This window comes from Salvelinus namaycush, chromosome 38 (assembly GCF_016432855.1).
Source record: "Salvelinus namaycush isolate Seneca chromosome 38, SaNama_1.0, whole genome shotgun sequence".
NCBI classification, from domain to species: domain Eukaryota; kingdom Metazoa; phylum Chordata; class Actinopteri; order Salmoniformes; family Salmonidae; genus Salvelinus; species Salvelinus namaycush.
The window spans coordinates 23,320,221-23,344,248 of record NC_052344.1 but is presented as its reverse complement, the minus strand read 5'-3'; the positions used below and the strand labels follow the sequence as shown (position 1 = coordinate 23,344,248).

At 41.0% G+C, this 24,028-nt stretch overlaps 1 protein-coding gene across 1 annotated transcript; it reads left to right on the top strand.

Annotated features, from left to right (window-relative positions):
• Positions 1-249: 249 nt before the first annotated feature.
• LOC120031774 (N-acylneuraminate cytidylyltransferase) lies at positions 250-24,028 on the top strand. Its single transcript, XM_038977595.1, has 9 exons — positions 250-470; positions 2,601-2,743; positions 3,649-3,804; positions 8,670-8,800; positions 9,174-9,268; positions 9,697-9,868; positions 13,288-13,453; positions 23,681-23,895; positions 23,936-24,028. The coding sequence occupies exons 1-8, from the start codon at positions 250-252 to the stop codon at positions 23,893-23,895; spliced, it is 1,299 nt and encodes a 432-aa protein (XP_038833523.1). The 3' UTR covers positions 23,936-24,028.

Here is a 24,028-nt window from a genome sequence, read left to right as displayed (position 1 = left end):
TAGCAGGTCTACGCCTCTCTTTTTTTACTGTGTACATGTAACATTTGTAGGATTTCCTTCACACAGTGTAAGCCGTAGTAGGTCATGTAAACTAAGTACGTAGCTAGCTAGTTACAGTGAGTTAGAACGCAAGAAGGTGCTAGATCCTTCAGAAGACTGCTATCCATCGCTACCGCTATTAGCTACATTGAGACTACCGCCACGTCTTGACAAGACTCTTGTCTGCCCACCCGGCTACTGATCCTTTCAATGGCTGCTGCAAAAAAACGTACTCTATCGGGCATCGAAGATGTGGGAGACAGAAAAGCAAAGGTTATTAAAGACAGCGGTGAGAAGAGACACATCGCAGCCCTGATCCTGGCGAGGGGAGGCAGTAAGGGGATCCCCCTGAAGAATATCAAAGTTCTCGCCGGTGTCCCGCTCATTGGATGGGTTCTCAGAGCTGCAGTGGACTCCAAACAGTTTGACAGGTAACGTTAATTCAGTTAAATTTTTGGTCAAATGTATTTCTAATCTAGCTACGGTATATGGACTTGCTCCGACGCCTTTGTTAATAGTAACGTTAGTTAGCTGCACCAAATGCATGTTATTATTGTTTATTAGTGATAGTCATTGCTGCCTATGATGCATCTGTCATAACCGAGGGAGAAAGTACAGTAAGACTTGCCAATGTCAATACACTTGTTGGTGTTTTGTGTAACACATGTCACTCTTTCCATTCACCACTGTTTGGAGGTTGGAAATATGTTGCGAGTGGATGAACGTGCGCAGGTAGCCTTGTAAAGGAGCCATTTGATTATGATTGTTTGACAATCAGATGAAAACACCATGACTGGTTGTGTTTATGCCACAATAAAAGGTAATACATTTTAAAAGTCAAATGACAAATCTTTATGACTAGGCCCACAGAGATGCTATTGAATTAATAGGGATTCTAAATAGAATTATATGATTAGGACCCACGGCCGGTGTGCCAAAACTCTCCCCTGTCAGAATCCCCCCACCCTTCTAATTTCCTTACTTTTGTGGCTAGAGTCAAATACTTTCTGTGGCACACATCAGAGTCAAATACTTTCTATAGAATAAACTTCACATCAGGATAGACAACTGAAATTAATAATGAATGTATGTGTGTGTGTTATATTAAACATAGAGGGAGTAAAATGTTGGCAAGCAATAAACATTTCAGAACAACTATGGCTGAATTATTATCCTTACACTTTCAAAAATACTAGTCGAATAAGACATGGGAGAGATGACGAATTTTGGCAAATAGATTTATTTATAGACTAATACAAAATAAACTGCAGACAAAAATGCTTTCTGCTACTAAGATCAGTGAAATGTAGGCTAAACTGACAACGGAGTGAAGAGCAGAAATCTCAACTAGCAAGTAAGTCGCAGCAGTGAAGAACGCGCAGGGGGGAGAATTCTGTCAGGGGGGAGATTTTCGGCACAACACCAGCACACCTAGAACGGTAATTTGACAAGGGCGGCATTTCCCGAGCTAAACTGACCAAGACGCATATCCAACAAAACATAACACCTCACATTATTCTGCCCCAAAACAATGATACTTGGCTATTTTATCCCTATTAATTGAGCTATTCACTTTCTGAAAAGAGTATATGTTTAAACTCAGGCAGCTTTTAGGGAAGCAATTATGTTGTTGAGTTAAGCAACGGATGAGTAGCCAGCAGTTAAAGCTTACATGTTTCTACTTCGTCGAGCCTCTGTCTGGGTGGAAAGGTATCTTTTGAAACTGCCATGCTTAGATTCATAAGGATGTCTAATATTTAATGATTTGCAAACAGTAACCGTTTCGTTGCAAACAAGACACTCTGGTTTGATATAGGAGAAATATGGTAAGAATACCTATTCCTCTGTCCATTCTTCCCTGAAACTTCTATTTGCATTTTCACCTTTCTTTTGAAACTTTTTCAGAGTGACATTTTGTCTTGATTGCAAGCTGTTTTACCCCAATCAACGCACAAAGGAAAATAACAAAATAATTTAATAGAGACATTTGTGATTTTATCAGTGTAATCAGATTGAAACTATTAGGATATGTTATTGACATTATATAGCCTAGTAACCAGATGTGTTAAAATTTGTTTAATTTGTAGTTTAATCATGAATGGGACCTCTATTATGTTCTGTTCTACTGACTATTAGCTGAGAAAAAAACTGTCCTAAGGCCAAACCTATTGCCAACCCCTGCATTACACTATTCTAGTTTAGGGGGAAAGGAGGGGGGTGGCAATTTTTTTGTCTTGCCTAGGGCAGCAGAACGTCCAGAGCCGGTCCTGTTAGGCCCATACATTGTTTTAGTACACACATGTTCACACATAGGAGGTTCCAAACTGGGAAGAAATCACATCTACTTTAACTCCTGGTCATAACTATACATTATTAACTGTTTGTTGTATAAATATGTATACCCATGTCAGATTCTTATTGAGAGAGTTTGTCTGAAAGTTAGTGTACAGTCTCTGAATGAACCCCCTGGTTTGGGCTTGGCCACACAAGACTGGATTGCACTGATGTAGTCTACATGTTATAAAGCCTGATGAATCAACTTCTCCCCTTCTTTCTCCCAGTGTGTGGGTATCAACTGACCATGATGACATTGAGAAGGTAGCCAAGGCATGGGGAGCTCAGGTTCACCGCAGGAGCCCAGAGGTGTCCAAAGACTCCTCCAGCTCTCTCGACACCATCCAGGAATTCGTCCGATTAAACCCAGGTAGGGGGTGAATGTCAAGTTTATTTCCTTGATTCCTCATGTCCTCTCTCCTTGACTCCTTCTCAAAATGCATTAGAGGAGGAGATCTGAGTGGAGGAGCCTCAAATCTTCTGCTCCAATGTGCTTTGAGAAGGAGCCAAGGAGGGAGGCATGAGGAATCAAGCTAGCTTGGGTAAGGCTCTGGAACGGCATGTATCAAGCATCTCAGAATAGGAATACTGATCTGGGATCAGGTCCCCCCTGTCCATGTAGTCTTCTTTGTTGTGATCTATGAGCTAAATCAGCACTCCAACTCCGAGACACTTGAAACATACGACCTTCAGGGCCGCAGATCCTGCTGCTGTTTTTCCTCCCTGCTTTTTAATCAGAACCTGAGAACACCCGTCTGGGAAACCAGGTGTGTGGTCTGACTCACCACTCTCCAGCCAATCAGTGACAGTTATTGTGCCCCCTGCACAGTTGTGCACCCCTGATCTTGCTCACATGATCACATGATAATGCTCACATGCTGTTTTCTTTTAATTCAATTTCTAATACCATAACCCTAATCCCAACCCTAGGAAAGTGTTGCATATCAATCAATCACATTTCTTTATAAAGCCCCTTTTTACGTCAGCAGAAGTCACAAAGTGCTTAGCCAGAAACCCAGCCTAAAACCCATAAGAGTAAGCAATGCAGATGTAGAAGCATGTCTGGTATTAAGAGTTTCAGGTGGTAGATTGTTGATAGCGTGAGAGCGGCTATAGACAATCCATGAATAGGGGGCTATCCAAATGAAGTGGGACCTACTCCATAGATACAGATGTCAACAGTAACCATGTATATTTATTCATATGTCATATCATATGTGGCTACCTGATTAAATAATGGATAAATCAAATATCTGTTGTGTTGTCCTCCTCCAGAGGTGGATGTGATCTGTCACATCCAGGCCACGTCTCCCTGCCTGCACCCCTTCCACCTGAAGGAGGCCCTGGAGATGATCACCAAGCAGGGCTTCACGTCCGTCTTCTCCGTGGTCCGACAACACCACTTCCGCTGGCAGGAGGTGAAGAAAGGAGGTACGGGACAGACGTGTGTTATGTTTAGGACCTTACACTTATTATCAGTTAACTGGAGAGGTTCCAACTTAATGTACAGGTCTGTCAGGAGTCAGTCCCTTCACTTGTCCTTTATACCGCTGCACAAGTTTCCTAAGCATGACTAAGCAGACACAGATACAAGGAATGAGTATCAGGGTGGGAGAGTGAGGGAGGCTATTATCTTGTATCTAGTTCCTCTTCTGCTTGACTCACACCCTGTGAACAAACCATAAGCACATCGCAACTTAATAACACAAAACAACAATTCTCACAGTTTACAGAACATGCCAACCTTGAGAAAGAACACAGTGTGTACAGCATATAACATTTTCCACTACACTGTGCCTGAGGAAAAACTGTCCCTCACTTTATCAGTAGGGTCAGGAGTTTGTCCTGACCATGTGACCAGAGCCAGGAAAAACTCTAGTGCCCTAGATATTTAGTGTTTGAAAACAGCTACACATCATATCTTGATGTAAGATGCTAATGCTCAATGATAAATGTGTTTATAAGAGCATCTGCTAAATGACTAACTAATGCTCAATGATAAATGTGTTTATAAGAGCATCTGCTAAATGACTAACTAATGCTCAATGATAAATGTGTTTATAAGAGCATCTGCTAAATGACTAACTAATGCTCAATGATAAATGTGTTTATAAGAGCATCTGCTAAATGACTAACTAATGCTCAATGATAAATGTGTTTATAAGAGCATCTGCTAAATGACTAACTAATGCTCAATGATAAATGTGTTTATAAGAGCATCTGCTAAATGACTAACTAATGCTCAATGATAAATGTGTTTATAAGAGCGTCTGCTAAATGACTAACTAATGCTCAATGATAAATGTGTTTATAAGAGCATCTGCTAAATGACTAACTAATGCTCAATGATAAATGTGTTTATAAGAGCATCTGCTAAATGACTAACTAATGCTCAATGATAAATGTGTTTATAAGAGCATCTGCTAAATGACTAACTAATGCTCAATGATAAATGTGTTTATAAGAGCGTCTGCTAAATGACTAACTAATGCTCAATGATAAAGGTGTTTATAAGAGCGTCTGCTAAATGACTAACTAATGCTCAATGATAAATGTGTTTATAAGAGCATCTGCTAAATGACTAACTAATGCTCAATGATAAATGTGTTTATAAGAGCATCTGCTAAATGACTAACTAATGCTCAATGATAAATGTGTTTATAAGAGCATCTGCTAAATGACTAACTAATGCTCAATGATAAATGTGTTTATAAGAGCGTCTGCTAAATGACTAACTAATGCTCAATGATAAATGTGTTTATAAGAGCATCTGCTAAATGACTAACTAATGCTCAATGATAAATGTGTTTATAAGAGCATCTGCTAAATGACTAACTAATGCTCAATGATAAATGTGTTTATAAGAGCATCTGCTAAATGACTAACTAATGCTCAATGATAAATGTGTTTATAAGAGCGTCTGCTAAATGACTAACTAATGCTCAATGATAAAGGTGTTTATAAGAGCGTCTGCTAAATGACTAACTAATGCTCAATGATAAATGTGTTTATAAGAGCATCTGCTAAATGACTAACTAATGCTCAATGATAAAGGTGTTTATAAGAGCATCTGCTAAATGACTAACTAATGCTCAATGATAAATGTGTTTATAAGAGCATCTGCTAAATGACTAACTAATGCTCAATGATAAAGGTGTTTATAAGAGCATCTGCTAAATGACTAACTAATGCTCAATGATAAGGTGTTTATAAGAGCATCTGCTAAATGACTAACTAATGCTCAATGATAAATGTGTTTATAAGAGCATCTGCTAAATGACTAACTAATGCTCAATGATAAAGGTGTTTATAAGAGCATCTGCTAAATGACTAACTAATGCTCAATGATAAAGGTGTTTATAAGAGCATCTGCTAAATGACTAACTAATGCTCAATGCTAAATGTGTTTATAAGAGCATCTGCTAAATGACTAACTAATGCTCAATGATAAATGTGTTTATAAGAGCATCTGCTAAATGACTAACTAATGCTCAATGATAAATGTGTTTATAAGAGCATCTGCTAAATGACTAACTAATGCTCAATGATAAAGGTGTTTATAAGAGCATCTGCTAAATGACTAACTAATGCTCAATGATAAGGTGTTTATAAGAGCATCTGCTAAATGACTAACTAATGCTCAATGATAAATGTGTTTATAAGAGCATCTGCTAAATGACTAACTAATGCTCAATGATAAAGGTGTTTATAAGAGCATCTGCTAAATGACTAACTAATGCTCAATGATAAAGGTGTTTATAAGAGCATCTGCTAATTGACTAACTAATGCTCAATGATAAATGTGTTTATAAGAGCATCTGCTAAATGACTAACTAATGCTCAATGATAAATGTGTTTATAAGAGCGTCTGCTAAATGACTAACTAATGCTCAATGATAAATGTGTTTATAAGAGCATCTGCTAAATGACTAACTAATGCTCAATGATAAATGTGTTTATAAGAGCATCTGCTAAATGACTAACTAATGCTCAATGATAAAGGTGTTTATAAGAGCATCTGCTAAATGACTAACTAATGCTCAATGATAAAGGTGTTTATAAGAGCATCTGCTAAATGACTAACTAATGCTCAATGATAAAGGTGTTTATAAGAGCGTCTGCTAAATGACTAACTAATGCTCAATGATAAATGTGTTTATAAGAGCATCTGCTAAATGACTAACTAATGCTCAATGATAAAGGTGTTTATAAGAGCATCTGCTAAATGACTAACATGTACAGTTGAAGTCAGAAGTTTACATACACTTAGGAAGGAGTCATTAAAACTTGTTTTTCATCCACTCCACAAATTTCTTGTTAACAAACTATAGTTTTGATAAGTCGGTTAGGACATCTACTTTGTGCATGACACAAGTAATTTTTCCAACAATTGTTTACAGACAGATTATTTCACTTATAATTCACACTATCACAATTCCAGTGGGTCAGAAGTTTACATACAATAAGTTGACTGTGCCTTTAAACAGCTTGGAAAACAGAAAATGATGTCATGGCTTTAGAAGCTTCTGATAGGCTAATTTACATCATTTGAGTCAATTGGAGGTGTACCTGTGGATGTATTTCAAAGCCTACCTTCAAACTTAGTGCCTCTTTGCTTGACATCATGGGAAAATCTAAAGAAATCAGCCATGACCTCAGAAAAGAAATTGTAGACCTCCACAAGTCTGGTTCATCCTTGTGTAACGGATGTGAAATGGCTAGCTAGTTAGCGGGTACGCGCTAATAGCATTTCAATCGGTTACGTCACTTGCTCTGAGACCTGAAGTAGGGTTTCCCCTTGCTCTGCAAGGGCCGCGGCTTTTGTGGAGCAATGGGTAACGACGCTTCGTGGGTGTCAGTTGTTGATGTGTGCAGAGGGTCCCTGGTTCGCGCCCGTGTCGGGGCGAGGGGACGGTTTAAAGTTATACTGTTACACTTGGGAGAAATTTCCAAATGCCTGAAGGTACCACGTTCATCTGTGCAAACAATAGTACGCAAGTATAAACACCATGGGACCACGCAGCCGTCATACCGCTCAGGATGGAGACGCGTTCTGTCTCCTAGAGATGAATGTACTATGGTGCGAAAAGTACAAATCAATCCCAAAACAACAGCAAAGGACCTTGTGAAGATGCTGGGGGAAACAGGTACAAAAGTATCTATTTTCACAGTTAAACGAGTCCTATATTGACATAACCTGAAAGGCCGCTCAGCAAGGAAGAGGCCACTGCTCCAAAACCGCCATAAAAAAGCCAGACTATGGTTTGCAACTGCACATGGGGACAAAGCTCGTTTTTTTTTGAGAAATGTCGTCTGGTCTGATGAAACAAAAATAGAACTGTTTGGCCATAATGACCATCCTTATGTTTGGAGGAAAAAGGGGGAGGCTTGCAAGCCGAAGAACACCATCCCAACCGTGAAGCACGGGGGTGGTAGCATCATGTTGTGGGGGTGCTTTGCTGCAGGAGGGACTGGTGCACTTCACAAAATAGATGGCATCATGAGGTAGGAAAATGATGTGGATATATTGAAGCAACATCTCAAGATATGAGTCAGGAAGTTAAAGCTTGGACGTAAATGGGTCTTCCAAATGGACAATGACCCCTAGCATACTTCCAAAGTTGTGGCAAAATGGCTTAAGGACAACAAAGTCAAGGTATTGGAGGGGCCATCACAAAGCCCTGACCTCAATCCCATAGAAAATTTGTGGGCAGAACTGAAAAGGCTTGTGCGAGCAAGGAGGCCTACAAACCTGACTCAGTTACACCAGCTCTGTCAGGAGGAATGTGCCAAAATTCACCCAACTTATTGTGGGAAGCTTCTGGAAGGCTACCCGAAACGTTTGACCCAAGTTAAACAATTTAAAGGCAATGCTGCCAGATACTAATTGAGTGTATGTAAACTTCTGACCCACTGGGAATGTGATGAAAGAAATTAAAGCTGAAATAAATAATTATCTCTACTATTATTCTGACATTTCACATTCTTAAAATAAAGTGGTGATCCTAACTGACTTAAGACAGGGAATTTTTACTTGGATTAAATATCAGGAATTGTGAAAAACTGTATTTAAATGTATTTGGCTAAGGTGTATGTAAACTTCCGACTTCAACTGTAAATATAGTACCTTTCACAAGCACATTACATGGAAGTAACTCCATCCACCACTAATCACTGTGTATCACAATAGAGAGATGAGGGGTGTTTAGACAAATGAGTTTTTCTCCTGACCAGGAAGTAGTCTGGTTTCTAGTTATAACCTATAACATTGACTATGTGTTCTCTCTCCTGTTCAGGTAGTGTAGCCACCCAGTCTCTGAACTTAGACCCGTCTAACAGGCCCCGGAGACAGGACTGGGATGGAGAGCTGTGTGAGAACGGATCTTTCTACATTTATACCAGAGCGACGATAGAGAGAGGCCTGCAGGTAACTGGCACTATACCCCATCAGGGACCTTTCACAAAGCGTCTCAGGATAGGAGTGCTGGTCTAGGATCAGTTTTCCCTTTTCAATCATTATGAATACGTCTATATGGACAGGGGGGACCTGATCGTAGATCAGCAGCCCTACTCAAAGATGTTTTATGAATACAGGCCCTGATGTGTATGTCTGTTGCTGGTGGTGAACCCTATTCCCCTCAGGGGATCAATAACGTTTATTCATTCAGTGGACGTGAGCCTGACTAGAAACAACATACACACTGAGAGATGGACTGATCTGTGATACTACTAGATATTCTATTGTTAACTGGTGTTTTGAATGCTAATAGAAATGCCCTTTGTGTTGTTGTCTTTCTCAGGGGGGGAGGTGGGCTTACTATGAGATGCTGCCAGAGTACAGTGTGGATATTGATGTGGATATCGACTGGCCCGTGGCAGAACAGAGAGTACTGAGGTAGTCTGAAATCTCTGACTTAGAATTTCAAGTTCACTCTCTGTTCAAGTCATTCACTCCGAACCACCTCTGTCTCTCTCTCTGTCTCCTCTCTGTCTCTCTCTCTCTGAAAGTGTTTATTTGAATGCACTTTAAATATCATTAGATTTTGTGGTAAAGCAACACAATGAACATTGCTGTAACACAGAGGAGTGGTTGTCCAAATGTATTTCCCTGTGTGTGTTGTTCCTCTCCAGGTTTGGTTACTTTGGCCTGGACAAGCCTGAGGTGTATTTCCCTGTGTGTGTTGTTCCTCTCCAGGTTTGGTTACTTTGGTCTGGACAAGCCTGAGGTGTATTTCCCTGTGTGTGTTGTTCCTCTCCAGGTTTGGTTACTTTGGCCTGGACAAGCCTGAGGTGTATTTCCCTGTGTGTGTTGTTCCTCTCCAGGTTTGGTTACTTTGGTCTGGACAAGCCTGAGGTGGTGCGTCTGCTGCTGTGTAACGTCTCCGGCTGTCTGACTGACGGCCGCGTCCTCATCTCTGTCTCTGGAGAGGAGATGGTCTCAGTCAACACCAGAGATACTATGGGTATCCGCATGCTGCAGAGAGAGGGGGTGGAGGTACAGATACTGTACATATAGAACCTATAGAACACACACACACACTGACACACACTGCAGAGAGAGGGAGTAGAGATACAAAGATAATGTGATGAATACTGGTGATTCATTTATTGTGTTTTAAAAGATCAAACAGTGACAGACAGGTGTTACTTTATTTTTTACAACGACTGCTACCACAAATTAATGTATTGTCTATGTTGTAATGTCTATGTTGTATTGTCTATGTTGTAATGTCTATGTTGTATTGTCTATGTTGTAATGTCTATGTTGTAATGTCTATGTTGTAATGTCTATGTTGTAATGTCTATGTTGTAATGTCTATGTTGTAATATGAATTTCCAGGTGAACAAAAAGAAGAGCAGTCATTTGTAAAGTCAATCAAAGTCAATCAAAAATCTGGTTTATTACAAGTTGCAACAGGGAGACAGACACCTCCAGTCCATAAGCAGAGAAAATGTATCTTGGGAGACAGACCCTTTATATCCTAATCAGACAGCACCAAATGTTCTGTAAACACCAGCCTCTTGGAGACAGACCCTTTATATCCTAATCAGACAGCACCAAATGTTCTGTAAACACCAGCCTCTTGGAGACAGACCCTTTATATCCTAATCAGACAGCACCAAATGTTCTGTAAACACCAGCCTCTTGGAGACAGACCCTTTTATATCCTAATCAGACAGCACCAAATGTTCTGTAAACACCAGCCTCTTGGAGACAGACCCTTTATAACCTAATCAGACAACACCAAATGTTCTGTAAACACCAGCCTCTTGGAGACAGACCCTTTATATCCTAATCAGACAGCACCAAATGTTCTGTAAACACCCGCCCAGAGGCTTGTAGGAAGACAAAACAAAAGGCAGTGACTTGTCCAGCTGCTACAGAATCAACCGAGTTCACACAATGTCAGTACAATACAACAGTGAATAATCAGTGTCCTCAGACCTGGTACCTCCAGTCTGGTGTCAATCACTATCAACAGATAAGAGAATAATCCATAGCATTCACTATCAAGTCTAGTGACCATCAACCTGCACCTTGAATGTCACAAACAGAACACTGGGAATGATTTGTATTACAGAACTCTAAATACTGTATGTTAAACATTGTGTTAATCACTCTGACCTGAATATGAACTGATATTTCCTCATTACACTCAGTCTGTACAATACATAGAACAGAGCTTCCATACAAAACAGAGCTTCCATACAAAACAGAGCTTCTATACTAAACAGAGCTTCCATACAAAACAGAGCTTCCATACAAAACAGAGCTTCCATACTAAACAGAGCTTCCATACAAAACAGAGCTTCCATACAAAACAGAGCTTCCATACAAAACAGAGCTTCCATACAAAACAGAGCTTCCATACAAAACAGAGCTTCCATACTAAACAGAGCTTCCATACAAAACAGAGCTTCTATACTAAACAGAGCTTCTATACTAAACAGAGCTTCCATACAAAACAGAGCTTCTATACTAAACAGAGCTTCCATACTAAACAGAGCTTCCATACAAAACAGAGCTTCCATACCAAACAGAGCTTCTATACTAAACAGAGCTTCTATACTAAACAGAGCTTCTATGCTAAACAGAGCTTCTATACTAAACAGAGCTTCCATACAAAACAGAGCTTCCATACTAAACAGAGCTTCCATACAAAACAGAGCTTCTATACTAAACAGAGCTTCTATACTAAACAGAGCTTCTATACTAAACAGAGCTTCCATACTAAACAGAGCTTCCATACAAAACAGAGCTTCCATATTAAACAGAGCTTCCATACAAAACAGAGCTTCCATACCAAACAGAGCTTCAATACAAAACAGAGCTTCCATACAAAACAGAGCTTCCATACAAAACAGAGCTTCCATACAAAACAGAGCTTCCATACTAAACAGAGCTTCTATACTAAACAGAGCTTCCATACAAAACAGAGCTTCCATACAAAACAGAGCTTCTATACTAAACAGAGCTTCCATACTAAACAGAGCTTCCATACAAAACAGAGCTTCCATACAAAACAGAGCTTCTATACTAAACAGAGCTTCCATACTAAACAGAGCTTCTATACTAAACAGAGCTTCTATACTAAACAGAGCTTCCATACAAAACAGAGCTTCCATACTAAACAGAGCTTCCATACAAAACAGAGCTTCTATACTAAACAGAGCTTCCATACAAAACAGAGCTTCCATACAAAACAGAGCTTCCATACAAAACAGAGCTTCTATACTAAACAGAGCTTCTATACTAAACAGAGCTTCCATACAAAACAGAGCTTCTATACTAAACAGAGCTTCCATACAAAACAGAGCTTCCATACTAAACAGAGCTTCCATACAAAACAGAGCTTCCATACAAAACAGAGCTTCCATACAAAACAGAGCTTCCATACTAAACAGAGCTTCTATACTAAACAGAGCTTCCATACAAAACAGAGCTTCCATACAAAACAGAGCTTCTATACTAAACAGAGCTTCTATACTAAACAGAGCTTCCATACAAAACAGAGCTTCCATACAAAACAGAGCTTCTATACTAAACAGAGCTTCCATACTAAACAGAGCTTCTATACTAAACAGAGCTTCTATACTAAACAGAGCTTCCATACAAAACAGAGCTTCCATACTAAACAGAGCTTCCATACAAAACAGAGCTTCTATACTAAACAGAGCTTCCATACAAAACAGAGCTTCCATACAAAACAGAGCTTCCATACAAAACAGAGCTTCTATACTAAACAGAGCTTCTATACTAAACAGAGCTTCCATACAAAACAGAGCTTCTATACTAAACAGAGCTTCCATACAAAACAGAGCTTCCATACTAAACAGAGCTTCCATACAAAACAGAGCTTCTATACTAAACAGAGCTTCTATACTAAACAGAGCTTCCATACAAAACAGAGCTTCCATACAAAACAGAGCTTCTATACTAAACAGAGCTTCTATACTAAACAGAGCTTCCATACTAAACAGAGCTTCCATACAAAACAGAGCTTCCATACAAAACAGAGCTTCCATACTAAACAGAGCTTCCATACAAAACAGAGCATCCATACAAAACAGAGCTTCCATACAAAACAGAGCTTCTATACTAAACAGAGCTTCTATACTAAACAGAGCTTCCATACAAAACAGAGCTTCCATACAAAACAGAGCTTCTATACTAAACAGAGCTTCCATACTAAACAGAGCTTCCATACTAAACAGAGCTTCCATACAAAACAGAGCTTCCATACAAAACAGAGCTTCTATACTAAACAGAGCTTCCATACAAAACAGAGCTTCCATACTAAACAGAGCTTCCATACAAAACAGAGCTTCCATACTAAACAGAGCTTACATATTAAACAGAGCTCACATAGAAAACACAGAGCATAAACATTTGTTTTATTCTGTCTCCTCCAGGTGATCCTGATCTCGTCCAGTGAGGACCTTCTGACCAAGGCCCTGGCTGACAATCTGTCCCAGAGGACAGGCTGCGAGGTCAGACAGCTGGGCAAGGACATCCAGTGTGAAGTCAAAGCCATGATGGACGACAAGGATCTGGACTGGAAGGAGGTCGCCTATATGGGTAAACTCACTGTTCTTTTCAATTAACTATTTACTACTACTACTACTACTACTACTACTACTACTACTACTACTACTACTACTACTACTACTACTACTACTACTACTGCTGCTACTACTGCTGCTACTGCTACAAATGCTACAACCGCTACTACTACTAATAGTACTCCTATTACTAATTCATTTTAGTTTTATAGTACAGTTTGTAATATAGTGGAATCTCAAGGTTCTTAACATTCTATTTTGAGTAATACTTGTGCGTTCATGTCAATCAAAGCGTGTTAAGGTATTTATTTGGAGCCCTTCTGAGATGGAAATCAAATCAAATTTTATTTTGTCACATGCGCCGAATACAACAGGTATAACCTTACAGTGAAATTATACATACAAGCCCTTAACCAACTATGCAGTTATAATAAATAAATATAAGAATAAGAAATAAAAGTAACAAATAATTAAAGAACAGCAGTAAAATAACAATAGTGAGGCTATATACAGGGGGTACCAGTACAGAGTCAATGTGCAGGGGCACCGGTTAGTCAAGGTAATATGTACAAGTAGGTAGAGTTATTAAAGTGACTATGCATAGATAATATCATAGAGTAGCAGCAGTGTACAAGAAAGGGGGGGCAATGCAAATAGCCTGGGTAGCAATTTGATTAGATGTTCAGGAGTCTTATGGCTTGGGGGTAGAAGCTGTTTAGAAGCCTCTTGGACCTAGACTTGGCACTCCGGTACCGCTTGCCATGCGGTAGCAGAGAGAACAGTCTATGACGGGGGTGGCTGGAGTCTTTGACAATGTTTAGGGCCTTCCTCTGACACCACCTGGTATATTTGGGCTGCAGGTAGCCTAGTGGTTAGAGCGTTGGACTTGTAACCGAAAGGTTGCAAGAGCGAATCCCCGAGCTGACAAGGTAAAAATCTGTCGTTCTGCCCCTGAACAAGGCAGTTAACCCACTGTTCCTAGGCCGTCATTGAAAATAAGAATTTGTTCTTAACTGACTTGCCTAGTTAAAATAAAATAAAAAATAGAGGTCCTGGATGGCAGGAAGCTTGGCCCCAGTGATGTACTGGGCTGTACACACTACCCTCTGTAGTGCCTTGCGGTCAGAGGCCGAGCAGTTGCCATACCAGGGAGTGTTTATATTACAGACTCAGACAGGGGGAGGTTGAAAATGTCAGGTATAATAGGCTCGATTTCTCTCAGGAATGTGACCATAGCAGGGGTGTTTGATAACCACGTATCAATGAAACTATCAGAGATTAAATGTCAACAGTGAAGTTTGAACCAGTTGAACCTGATTGTGATTGTCAAGGTGACTACACTATGCCTTGTTATGGAACAGTATCTCCTCATTCCCTGTTTCCCACCTCCTTATCTATCTCTTCTCACCCCTCCATTTCTCTCCTCTCACCCCTCCATTTCTCTCCTCTCACCCCTCCATTTCTCTCCTCTCACCCCTCCATTTCTCTCCTCTCACCCCTCCATTTCTCTCTTCTCACCCCTCCATTTCTCTCCTCTCACCCCTCCATTTCTCTCCTCTCACCCCTCCATTTCTCTCCTCTCACCCCTCCATTTCTCTCTTCTCACCCCTCTATTTCTCTCCTCTCACCCCTCCATTTCTCTCCTCTCACCCCTCCATTTCTCTCCTCTCACCCCTCCATTTCTCTCCTCTCACCCCTCCATTTCTCTCCTCTCACCCCTCCATTTCTCTCCTCTCACCCCTCCATATCTCTCCTCTCACCCCTCCATTTCTCTCCTCTCACCCCTCCTTATCTCTCCTCTCACCCCTCCATTTCTCTCCTCTCACCCCTCCTTATCTCTCCTCTCACCCCTCAATTTCTCTCCTCTCACCCCTCCTTATCTCACCTCTCACTCCTCCATTTCTCTCCTCTCACCCCTCCATTTCTCTCCTCTCACCCCTCCATTTCTCTCCTCTCACCCCTCCATTTCTCTCCTCTCACCCCTCCATTTCTCTCCTCTCACCCCTCCTTATCTCTCCTCTCACCCCTCCTTATCTCTCCTCTCACCCCTCCATTTCTCTCCTCTCACCCCTCCTTATCTCTCCTCTCACCCCTCCATTTCTCTCCTCTCACCCCTCCTTATCTCTCCTCTCACCCCTCCATTTCTCTCCTCTCACCCCTCCATTTCTCTCCTCTCACCCCTCCTTATCTCTCCTCTCACCCCTCCATTTCTCTCCTCTCACCCCTCCATTTCTCTCCTCTCACCCCTCCTTATCTCTCCTCTCACCCCTCCATTTCTCTCCTCTCACCCCTCCATTTCTCTCCTCTCACCCCTCCTTATCTCTCCTCTCACCCCTCCTTATCTCTCCTCTCACCCCTCCATTTCTCTCCTCTCACCCCTCCTTATCTCTCCTCTCACCCCTCCATTTCTCTCCTCTCACCCCTCCATTTCTCTCCTCTCACCCCTCCTTATCTCTCCTCTCACTCCTCCATTTCTCTCCTCTCACCCCTCCATTTCTCTCCTCTCACCCCTCCTTATCTCTCCTCTCACCCGTCCATTTCTCTCTTTTTATTTTTTATTTGGGTCACAAGGGCGATTCAATCATAAAAATAACATTACACTTTTTCCCCTTGTACTTATTTTATTTACACACCATCCCACCCTTTCCAAACAACCCCCCCCCTGGAATGTAAAAATCCACTATCACCGGGTGCCTTCCCAAACTTGTACCCCATGGAACCCCATATGCACGAAGCACTGACCGTAGTCGAAGATATAGAAGAATGACGACCCTGGCAAATCAAAACAAAAACTAAGTTCCTCCAAACTAACAAGACCCTTGGAGTTGAATATATCCCCTAGATTATTGACTCCTTTTGCAGACCAGGCTCTAGTCTCCAACGGTTTATTACCAGAAGTAATAGCCTTGTTATGCCATAGAGGGGTATGGAGATGCCACTTCCAGTTACCATCTACGCCCTTCTCAACCTTCCTAAAATTCTCTATTGTATTAGAAATGATCGTATTAGAAATGATCGGACCAAAATACAACATGCATTTCTTATTAGATATACCAGAGAATAACTCATTTTGCAATCTAGTAGGTAAAACAAGTTCTTCCTCAATAGTTCTCCAAGAGACTGATCAAACCATGATCTAAGTGGGAGTAACTGGAAAGACTGGTGGTAAATACAAACATTTGGTAATGCAAGTCCACCATTACCCCTCTGTCATTGTAACACCTCAAACCTAATCTTTGGATATTTGCCATTCCAAAGGTATTTAGGTATACGTTTATCAATCCTTCCCCAATATTCTACTGGTGGAGGGAGTGGGATCATCATGCTCAGGAAACTAATACGTAGCAACACATTCATCTTTATGGAAGCTGCCCTAGTTTCTAAAGAAGCAGGCAACTTCTCCCAAACGGTTAAATCCCGTTCAACTTCCTTGTAAATCTTCTGATAATTAAACTTCACCAGACCTTGCAGGGATGTTTGTATACTAATACCCAAATACATGAGCTGTGTTTTCATAGGAATTGTTGAGGGAAGTGAAACTTTTTTGTCCGCTTCATTCAGTAACATTAATGCTGATTTTGTCCAATTTATTTTATACCCGGACAGCAATTTGAATTCTTCAAATGTGAATAATAAAGATGAGATAGAATTTGGATATAGGAGAATATCGTCTGCATATAGTGATATGGTATGAGAGGAGGATGTAATCAGTATAGGAGAAGCCCCACTACATTCTGCCTTAGATGTTGGGCTAAAGGCTCTAGCGACTAAATGAATAACGTTGGGGATAGGCCATCTTGTCTACATCCCTGAAAAATAGGGAATGGACTTAAGTGAATGCCATTAGTAGAAACCATAGCAACAGGGTTAGCATATAACACACAAACCATATCAATAAAATTCTTTCCCAAACCAAATTTCTCCAAAACAGCCCACAAGTACTGCCAATCAAGCAGTACGGTGTGTTCAGCTGTTGTGGTTCATGTATTACATGCATTCATCGTCTGACATTATCAGCTGCAAGGAGACCTTTCATAAAACCTGACTGGTCCATGTGAATCAAATTATCCTAATACTTTTCAATACAATTTTTGGTCTGAATGAATTAAATATATCAGACGATAATTTGCACAGACTGTGTGATCGTTCCCTTTCTTTGGCAACAGAGAGATTAATGTAGAGTTAGTATCCTCATGAAAAACCCTTGTCGATGGACGAATGAATTTACTCCATAATACTGGTCCTAAAAAGCCTCAAAAATGTAGTAACAGTTCAGGTGGAATGGCATCCGGGCCAGGTGATTTCCCCTTTTTAGCACCTTTCAGTGCTGACTCCAGTTCCTCTAATGAGATGCAGATCCGCAGATTGCTTCTCCTCCAATAGGGCAAATCAAGATTATCTAAACTGCATTTATCTGGTTCAAACTGGATAGAAGATTTATATAACTCCTGGTAAAAATACTGAAATGTTGCATTAATTTCCTGTGGATCAGAAAGTAAGCCTTTAACCGGGGATTAAATAGCTTCTATAGAAGTACAAGATTCACCTTGTTTCAACTTTAAGGCTAGAAGCCTGCTTGGTTTGCTCCCATTAAAATGATAGTTCTGCCTCACGCTATGCATGTGTCATGTGTTAGTTGTGCAGAGGTGAGAACGGAGTCAGGCGCAGGACACAGAACTGAGTCAAATAACGTATTTTCACTCTGGAAAAATAATCAGCAAAAAATAAATCCACGCAGGGATCACAAACCCTAACACAACAGACTAACACAGAACCGGGAACAATCACGCACAAAACATAATGAGAACCAGAGGGTTAAATAGGGAAATAATAATAACGTAATGGGAACCAGGTGTGTACAATCAAGACATTACAAATGGAAAAAGAAACGTGGATCGGTGGCAGCTAGAAAGCCGGTGACGACGACCGCCGAACACCGCCCGATCAAGGAGAGGCACCAACTTCGGCGGAAGTCGTGACAGCATGATGAACTCAGCTCTCCTCAATAAATCATTAAATTCCAGTTTAATCACCCTTAAATCATTGCTGACATTATGAGTAATTCCTTTTCAGGTTTTGTTGATTCAGTGATTCCTGGCTTTATTGAGGTCAGATGCAAAATAAGATGTAAAGTCTGTGATTAACCCTTTAGTAGCCATCCATGTAAACCTGGGGTCCTCTACAGAGTCCTTGTTTTTTGCTAAGAATGCAAATTGAAATTCAGCCACGAACAATTCGTTTAGGAGAAGGGTCATATTACAATGGCAACGTTTTGTTTTATTTACCTTAAAGCTCACATCCACTTGTGTAACCAGGGGATTATGATCTGAAAGCGTCGCAGGCAATATTTGTATTGGCGTGACGCACATACTTAGAGTGCGTGAGAATAGAGAACAATCAATTCTAGAGTATGATTTGTGATATGCAGAAAAACAGGTATAATCTTTGATGGCCGGATTCTGAACTCGCCACACAGAGATATTGAGACGTTCCGTCATTCCATTCAATTGATGCTGATTGTTGGGCATGTGAAAACCTTTGTGTGGATCTATCAAGGTTGAGATTGAAAGCTGCATTCATATCTGCCCTTATGACCAATTCATACTCTGAAAGTGATAACAATTCTTTGGTAAGGCCATCGAAAAAGCTGTCCTCAAAAACAGCGGGTACAGAGATAGACCTGTAAATGTAAGCTAAGCGGCCTGAAGTATCCTTGCTAGTCTTTTCGATAACTAAAGTTATATTCCTTTTAATCAAAATAACCACGCCTTTGAACTTAGCGGCTCCACTAGTGGAAGCAGCAACTTTATACACCTTATCCTGTAAGCGATGGATATCCCCTACTCGCAAATGAGATTCCTGGATAAATGCAATATCAATATTTTTATGAGGTATGAAGTCTAAACATTGAATTTTCTTAAATTTTGCTTTCAACCCACGCACATTAATGCATAAAAGAGACAGCTTAACCATTGTCAAAACAATCCTGGTAATTACGAGTTGAACTGAAAGTGGTTCAGATTTACCTTCGATAAGTAGTGACAAGTACCCTCCCCTCACCCGCCGCCAGACCGCCCCCCACCCGCCACCAGACCCCCCCTCTGTTTCTGAGAAGCGTGACATCCACACAACGCAGCTCTGTTGGTCTCTCAACCTATTCCTCCTAAATAAAATATATTCCAATCAGGTTATCAAAAAATATAAAAGTTGAAAGTAGACAAATTCATTGCGATATAACCAAGCAAAATGACACTTGTGAAGCTGTGTAGCCAAACATGAAAACAAAACCTGGCTACAGTGGTCATTTCTCTCTCTTCTCAACCCTTCATCTCTCTCTCCAACCACGTCTCCATCTATCTCCTCTCATCCCTCCGTTCTCTCTTGCCAGGAAGTGATTGTAAGTTCTTCACTGATTAAATAACTTGCCTGTGTCACGCCTGGTCCTGCTCTCCCTCTCTGGTGCTTGAGGGAGCCAGACTGCCTTCATTACGCACACCTGTCACCATCGTTACACGCAGCTGCGCTTCATCACCAGTCACCATCACACGCAGCAGCGCATCATTGGACTCCCCTGGACTCCTTTAATTTGTTGATTGCCTTCCCTATCTCTGTCTACTTCCCAGTGTGTTCCCTGTATCAGCCTTGATGTCGTTTCCCCTGGCTAGACGCTGTCCGTATTCTGTTCCTGTTCTGTTTCATGTCCGCTATTCATTAAATGTAAACTCCCTGTACCTGCTTCTCGTCCCCGCCGTCGATCCTTACAGCCTGATTAAATAGCTCCTCTATTAGTAAGGGGAGACAGGGGGAAACTGTCTGATTAAATAGTTCCTCTATTAGTAAGGGGAGACAGGGGGAAACTGTCTGATTAAATAGCTCCTCTATTAGTAAGGAGAGACAGGGGGAAACTGTCTGATTAAATAGCTCCTCTATTAGTAAGGAGAGACAGGGGGAAACTGTCTGATTAAATAGCTCCTCTATTAGTAAGGGGAGACAGGGAGAAACTGTCTGATTAAATAGCTCCTCTATTAGTAAGGAGAGACAGGGAGAAACTGTCTGATTAAATAGCTCCTCTATTAGTAAGGAGAGACAGGGGGAAACTGTCTGTTTAAATAGCTCCTCTATTAGTAAGGAGAGACAGGGGGAAACTGTCTGGTTAAATAGCTCCTCTATTAGTAAGGAGAGACAGGGGGAAACTGTCTGATTAAATAGCTCCTCTATTAGTAAGGAGAGACAGGGTGAAACTGTCTGGTTAAATAGCTCCTCTATTAGTAAGGAGAGACAGGGGGAAACTGTCTGATTAAATAGCTTCTCTATTAGTAAGGGTAGACAGGGGGAAACTGTCTGATTAAATAGCTCCTCTATTAGTAAGGAGAGACAGGGGGAAACTGTCTGATTAAATAGCTTCTCTATTAGTAAGGAGAGACAGGGGGAAACTGTCTGATTAAATAGCTCCTCTATTAGTAAGGAGAGACAGGGGGAAACTGTCTGATTAAATAGCTCCTCTATTAGTAAGGAGAGACAGGGGGAAACTGTCTGATTAAATAGCTCCTCTATTAGTAAGGAGAGACAGGGGGAAACTGTCTGATTAAATAGCTCCTCTATTAGTAAGGAGATACAGGGGGAAACTGTCTGATTAAATAGCTTCTCTATTAGTAAGGAGAGACAGGGGGAAACTGTCTGATTAAATAGCTCCTCTATTAGTAAGGGGAGACAGGGGGAAACTGTCTGGTTAAATAGCTCCTCTATTAGTAAGGAGAGACAGGGGGAAACTGTCTGATTAAATAGCTCCTCTATTAGTAAGGGTAGACAGGGGGAAACTGTCTGGTTAAATAGCTCCTCTATTAGTAAGGAGAGACAGGGGGAAACTGTCTGATTAAATAGCTTCTCTATTAGTAAGGAGAGACAGGGGGAAACTGTCTGATTAAATAGCTTCTCTATTAGTAAGGAGAGACAGGGGGAAACTGTCTGATTAAATAGCTCCTCTATTAGTAAGGGGAGACAGGGGGAAACTGTCTGATTAAATAGCTCCTCTATTAGTAAGGAGAGACAGGGGGAAACTGTCTGATTAAATAGCTTCTCTATTAGTAAGGAGAGACAGGGGGAAACTGTCTGATTAAATAGCTCCTCTATTAGTAAGGGGAGACAGGGGGAAACTGTCTGGTTAAATAGCTCCTCTATTAGTAAGGAGAGACAGGGGGAAACTGTCTGATTAAATAGCTCCTCTATTAGTAAGGGTAGACAGGGGGAAACTGTCTGATTAAATAGCTCCTCTATTAGTAAGGAGAGACAGGGGGAAACTGTCTGGTTAAATAGCTCCTCTATTAGTAAGGAGAGACAGGGGGAAACTGTCTGATTAAATAGCTCCTCTATTAGTAAGGAGAGACAGGGGGAAACTGTCTGATTAAATAGCTCCTCTATTAGTAAGGAGAGACAGGGGGAAACTGTCTGATTAAATAGCTCCTCTATTAGTAAGGAGAGACAGGGGGAAACTGTCTGGTTAAATAGCTCCTCTATTAGTAAGGAGAGACAGGGGGAAACTGTCTGATTAAATAGCTCCTCTATTAGTAAGGAGAGACAGGGGGAAACTGTCTGATTAAATAGCTTCTCTATTAGTAAGGGTAGACAGGGGAAACTGTCTGATTAAATAGCTCCTCTATTAGTAAGGGGAGACAGGGGGAAACTGTCTGATTAAATAGCTCCTCTATTAGTAAGGAGAGACAGGGGGAAACTGTCTGATTAAATAGCTTCTCTATTAGTAAGGGTAGACAGGGGGAAACTGTCTGATTAAATAGCTCCTCTATTAGTAAGGAGAGACAGGGGGAAACTGTCTGGTTAAATAGCTCCTCTATTAGTAAGGGGAGACAGTTTTGGTTAAGTGATCATTTGTAAAGTGGCTCTCTATTTTCCCTCTGCTTGTATACTAGACTACCACTGCAGAAAACTACTGACATTGTTCTGAGTTCATTTGCATGCCACTGCCAGTCACTGAATATTTACGGCCAAGGTGAGAAGGGAGGTGCCAGCAGTCAAATCCTGGAGAATTTGGGATTCAATTTCAATTGAGTAACATGTCTCTGACTTCCCTAAGCCCATAATGGGAAACTATATTAAATATATATTTACATGTATATGATTTCCTTAAATCATCCTGTGTTTTCCTTGATTCTTTTCATGTTATGTTTTTGCAACATACTAATCAAATCAAATGCCACATGTCACATTGTCACATGCACTGAATACAACACGTGTAGACCTTCCCGTGAAATGCTGAATACAACAGGTATACAACCTTACCGTGAAATGCTGACTTACGAGCCCTTAACCAACAATGCAGTTCAAGAAGAGTTAAGAAAATATTTACCAAATAAACTAAAGTTAAAAATAATAAATTAACAAAATAAAATAACAATAACGAGGCTATATACAGGGGGTCAGGAGTCAATGTGTGGGAGTACAGGTTAGTGGAGGTAATTTGTACATGTACTGTAGGTAGGGGTAAAGTGACTATGCATAGATAATAAACAGCGAGTAGCAGCAGTGTACAAACAAATGGGGGGGGTGTCAATGTAAATAATCTGGTGGCAATTTGATTAATTGTTCAGCAGTCTTATGGCTTGGGGTAGAAGCTGTTAAGGAGCCTTTTGGTCCTAGACTTGGCGCTCTGGTACCACTTGCCGTGCGGTAGCAGAGAGAACAGTCTATGACTTGGGTAACTGGAGTCATTGACAATTTTTTGGCCTTTCCTCTTTCCTCTAGTATATAGGTCCTGGATGGCAGGAAGCTTGGTCCCATTTATGTACTGGGCCATACGCACTACCCTCTGTAGTACCCTACGTTCAGATGCCGAGCAGTTGCCATACCAGGCGGTGATGCAACCGGTCACGATGCTCTCGATGGTGCAGCTGTAGAAGTTTTTGAGGATCTGGGGACCCATGCTAAATCTTTTCAGTCTGCTGAGGGGGAAAAGGTGTTGTCGTGCCCTCTTCACGACTGTCTTGGTGTGTTTGGACCATGATAGTTAGTTGGTGATGTGGACACCAATGAACTTTAAACTCTCGACCCGCTCCACTACAGCCCCGTCGATGTTAATGGGGGCCTGTTTGGCCGCCTTTTCCTGTAATCCACGATCAGCTCATTCTTAGAATACTTCCATAACCACCTTATGGACACTTAAAAAGATTTAAAATAAAATTAAAACGAATCTCACACCTCCATTTCATCCCTCCATCTCTCCCTTCTACAGGTAATGATGCACCAGATGTTGACTGTCTGAACCTGGCTGGGCTGAGTGCAGTACCCCGGGACGCTCCAGTGGTGGCGATCAACGCTGCTAAATACTCCTGCCACAGTGCTGCAGGCCTGGGGGCTGTGAGGGAGTTTTCTGAACACATCCTGCTGCTCAAGAAGAAGGCCAAGTCTCAGATGGAACAGGACCGCATCCACAGAAATACATTCTAAATGCTAGAACGTGTTCTAAAGTCACAGAGATCCATTCTAAACTCTAGAATGTGTTCTAAAGTCACAGAGATCCATTCTAAAGTCTAGAATGTGTTCTAAAGTCACAGAGATCCATTCTACATTTCTAGAATGT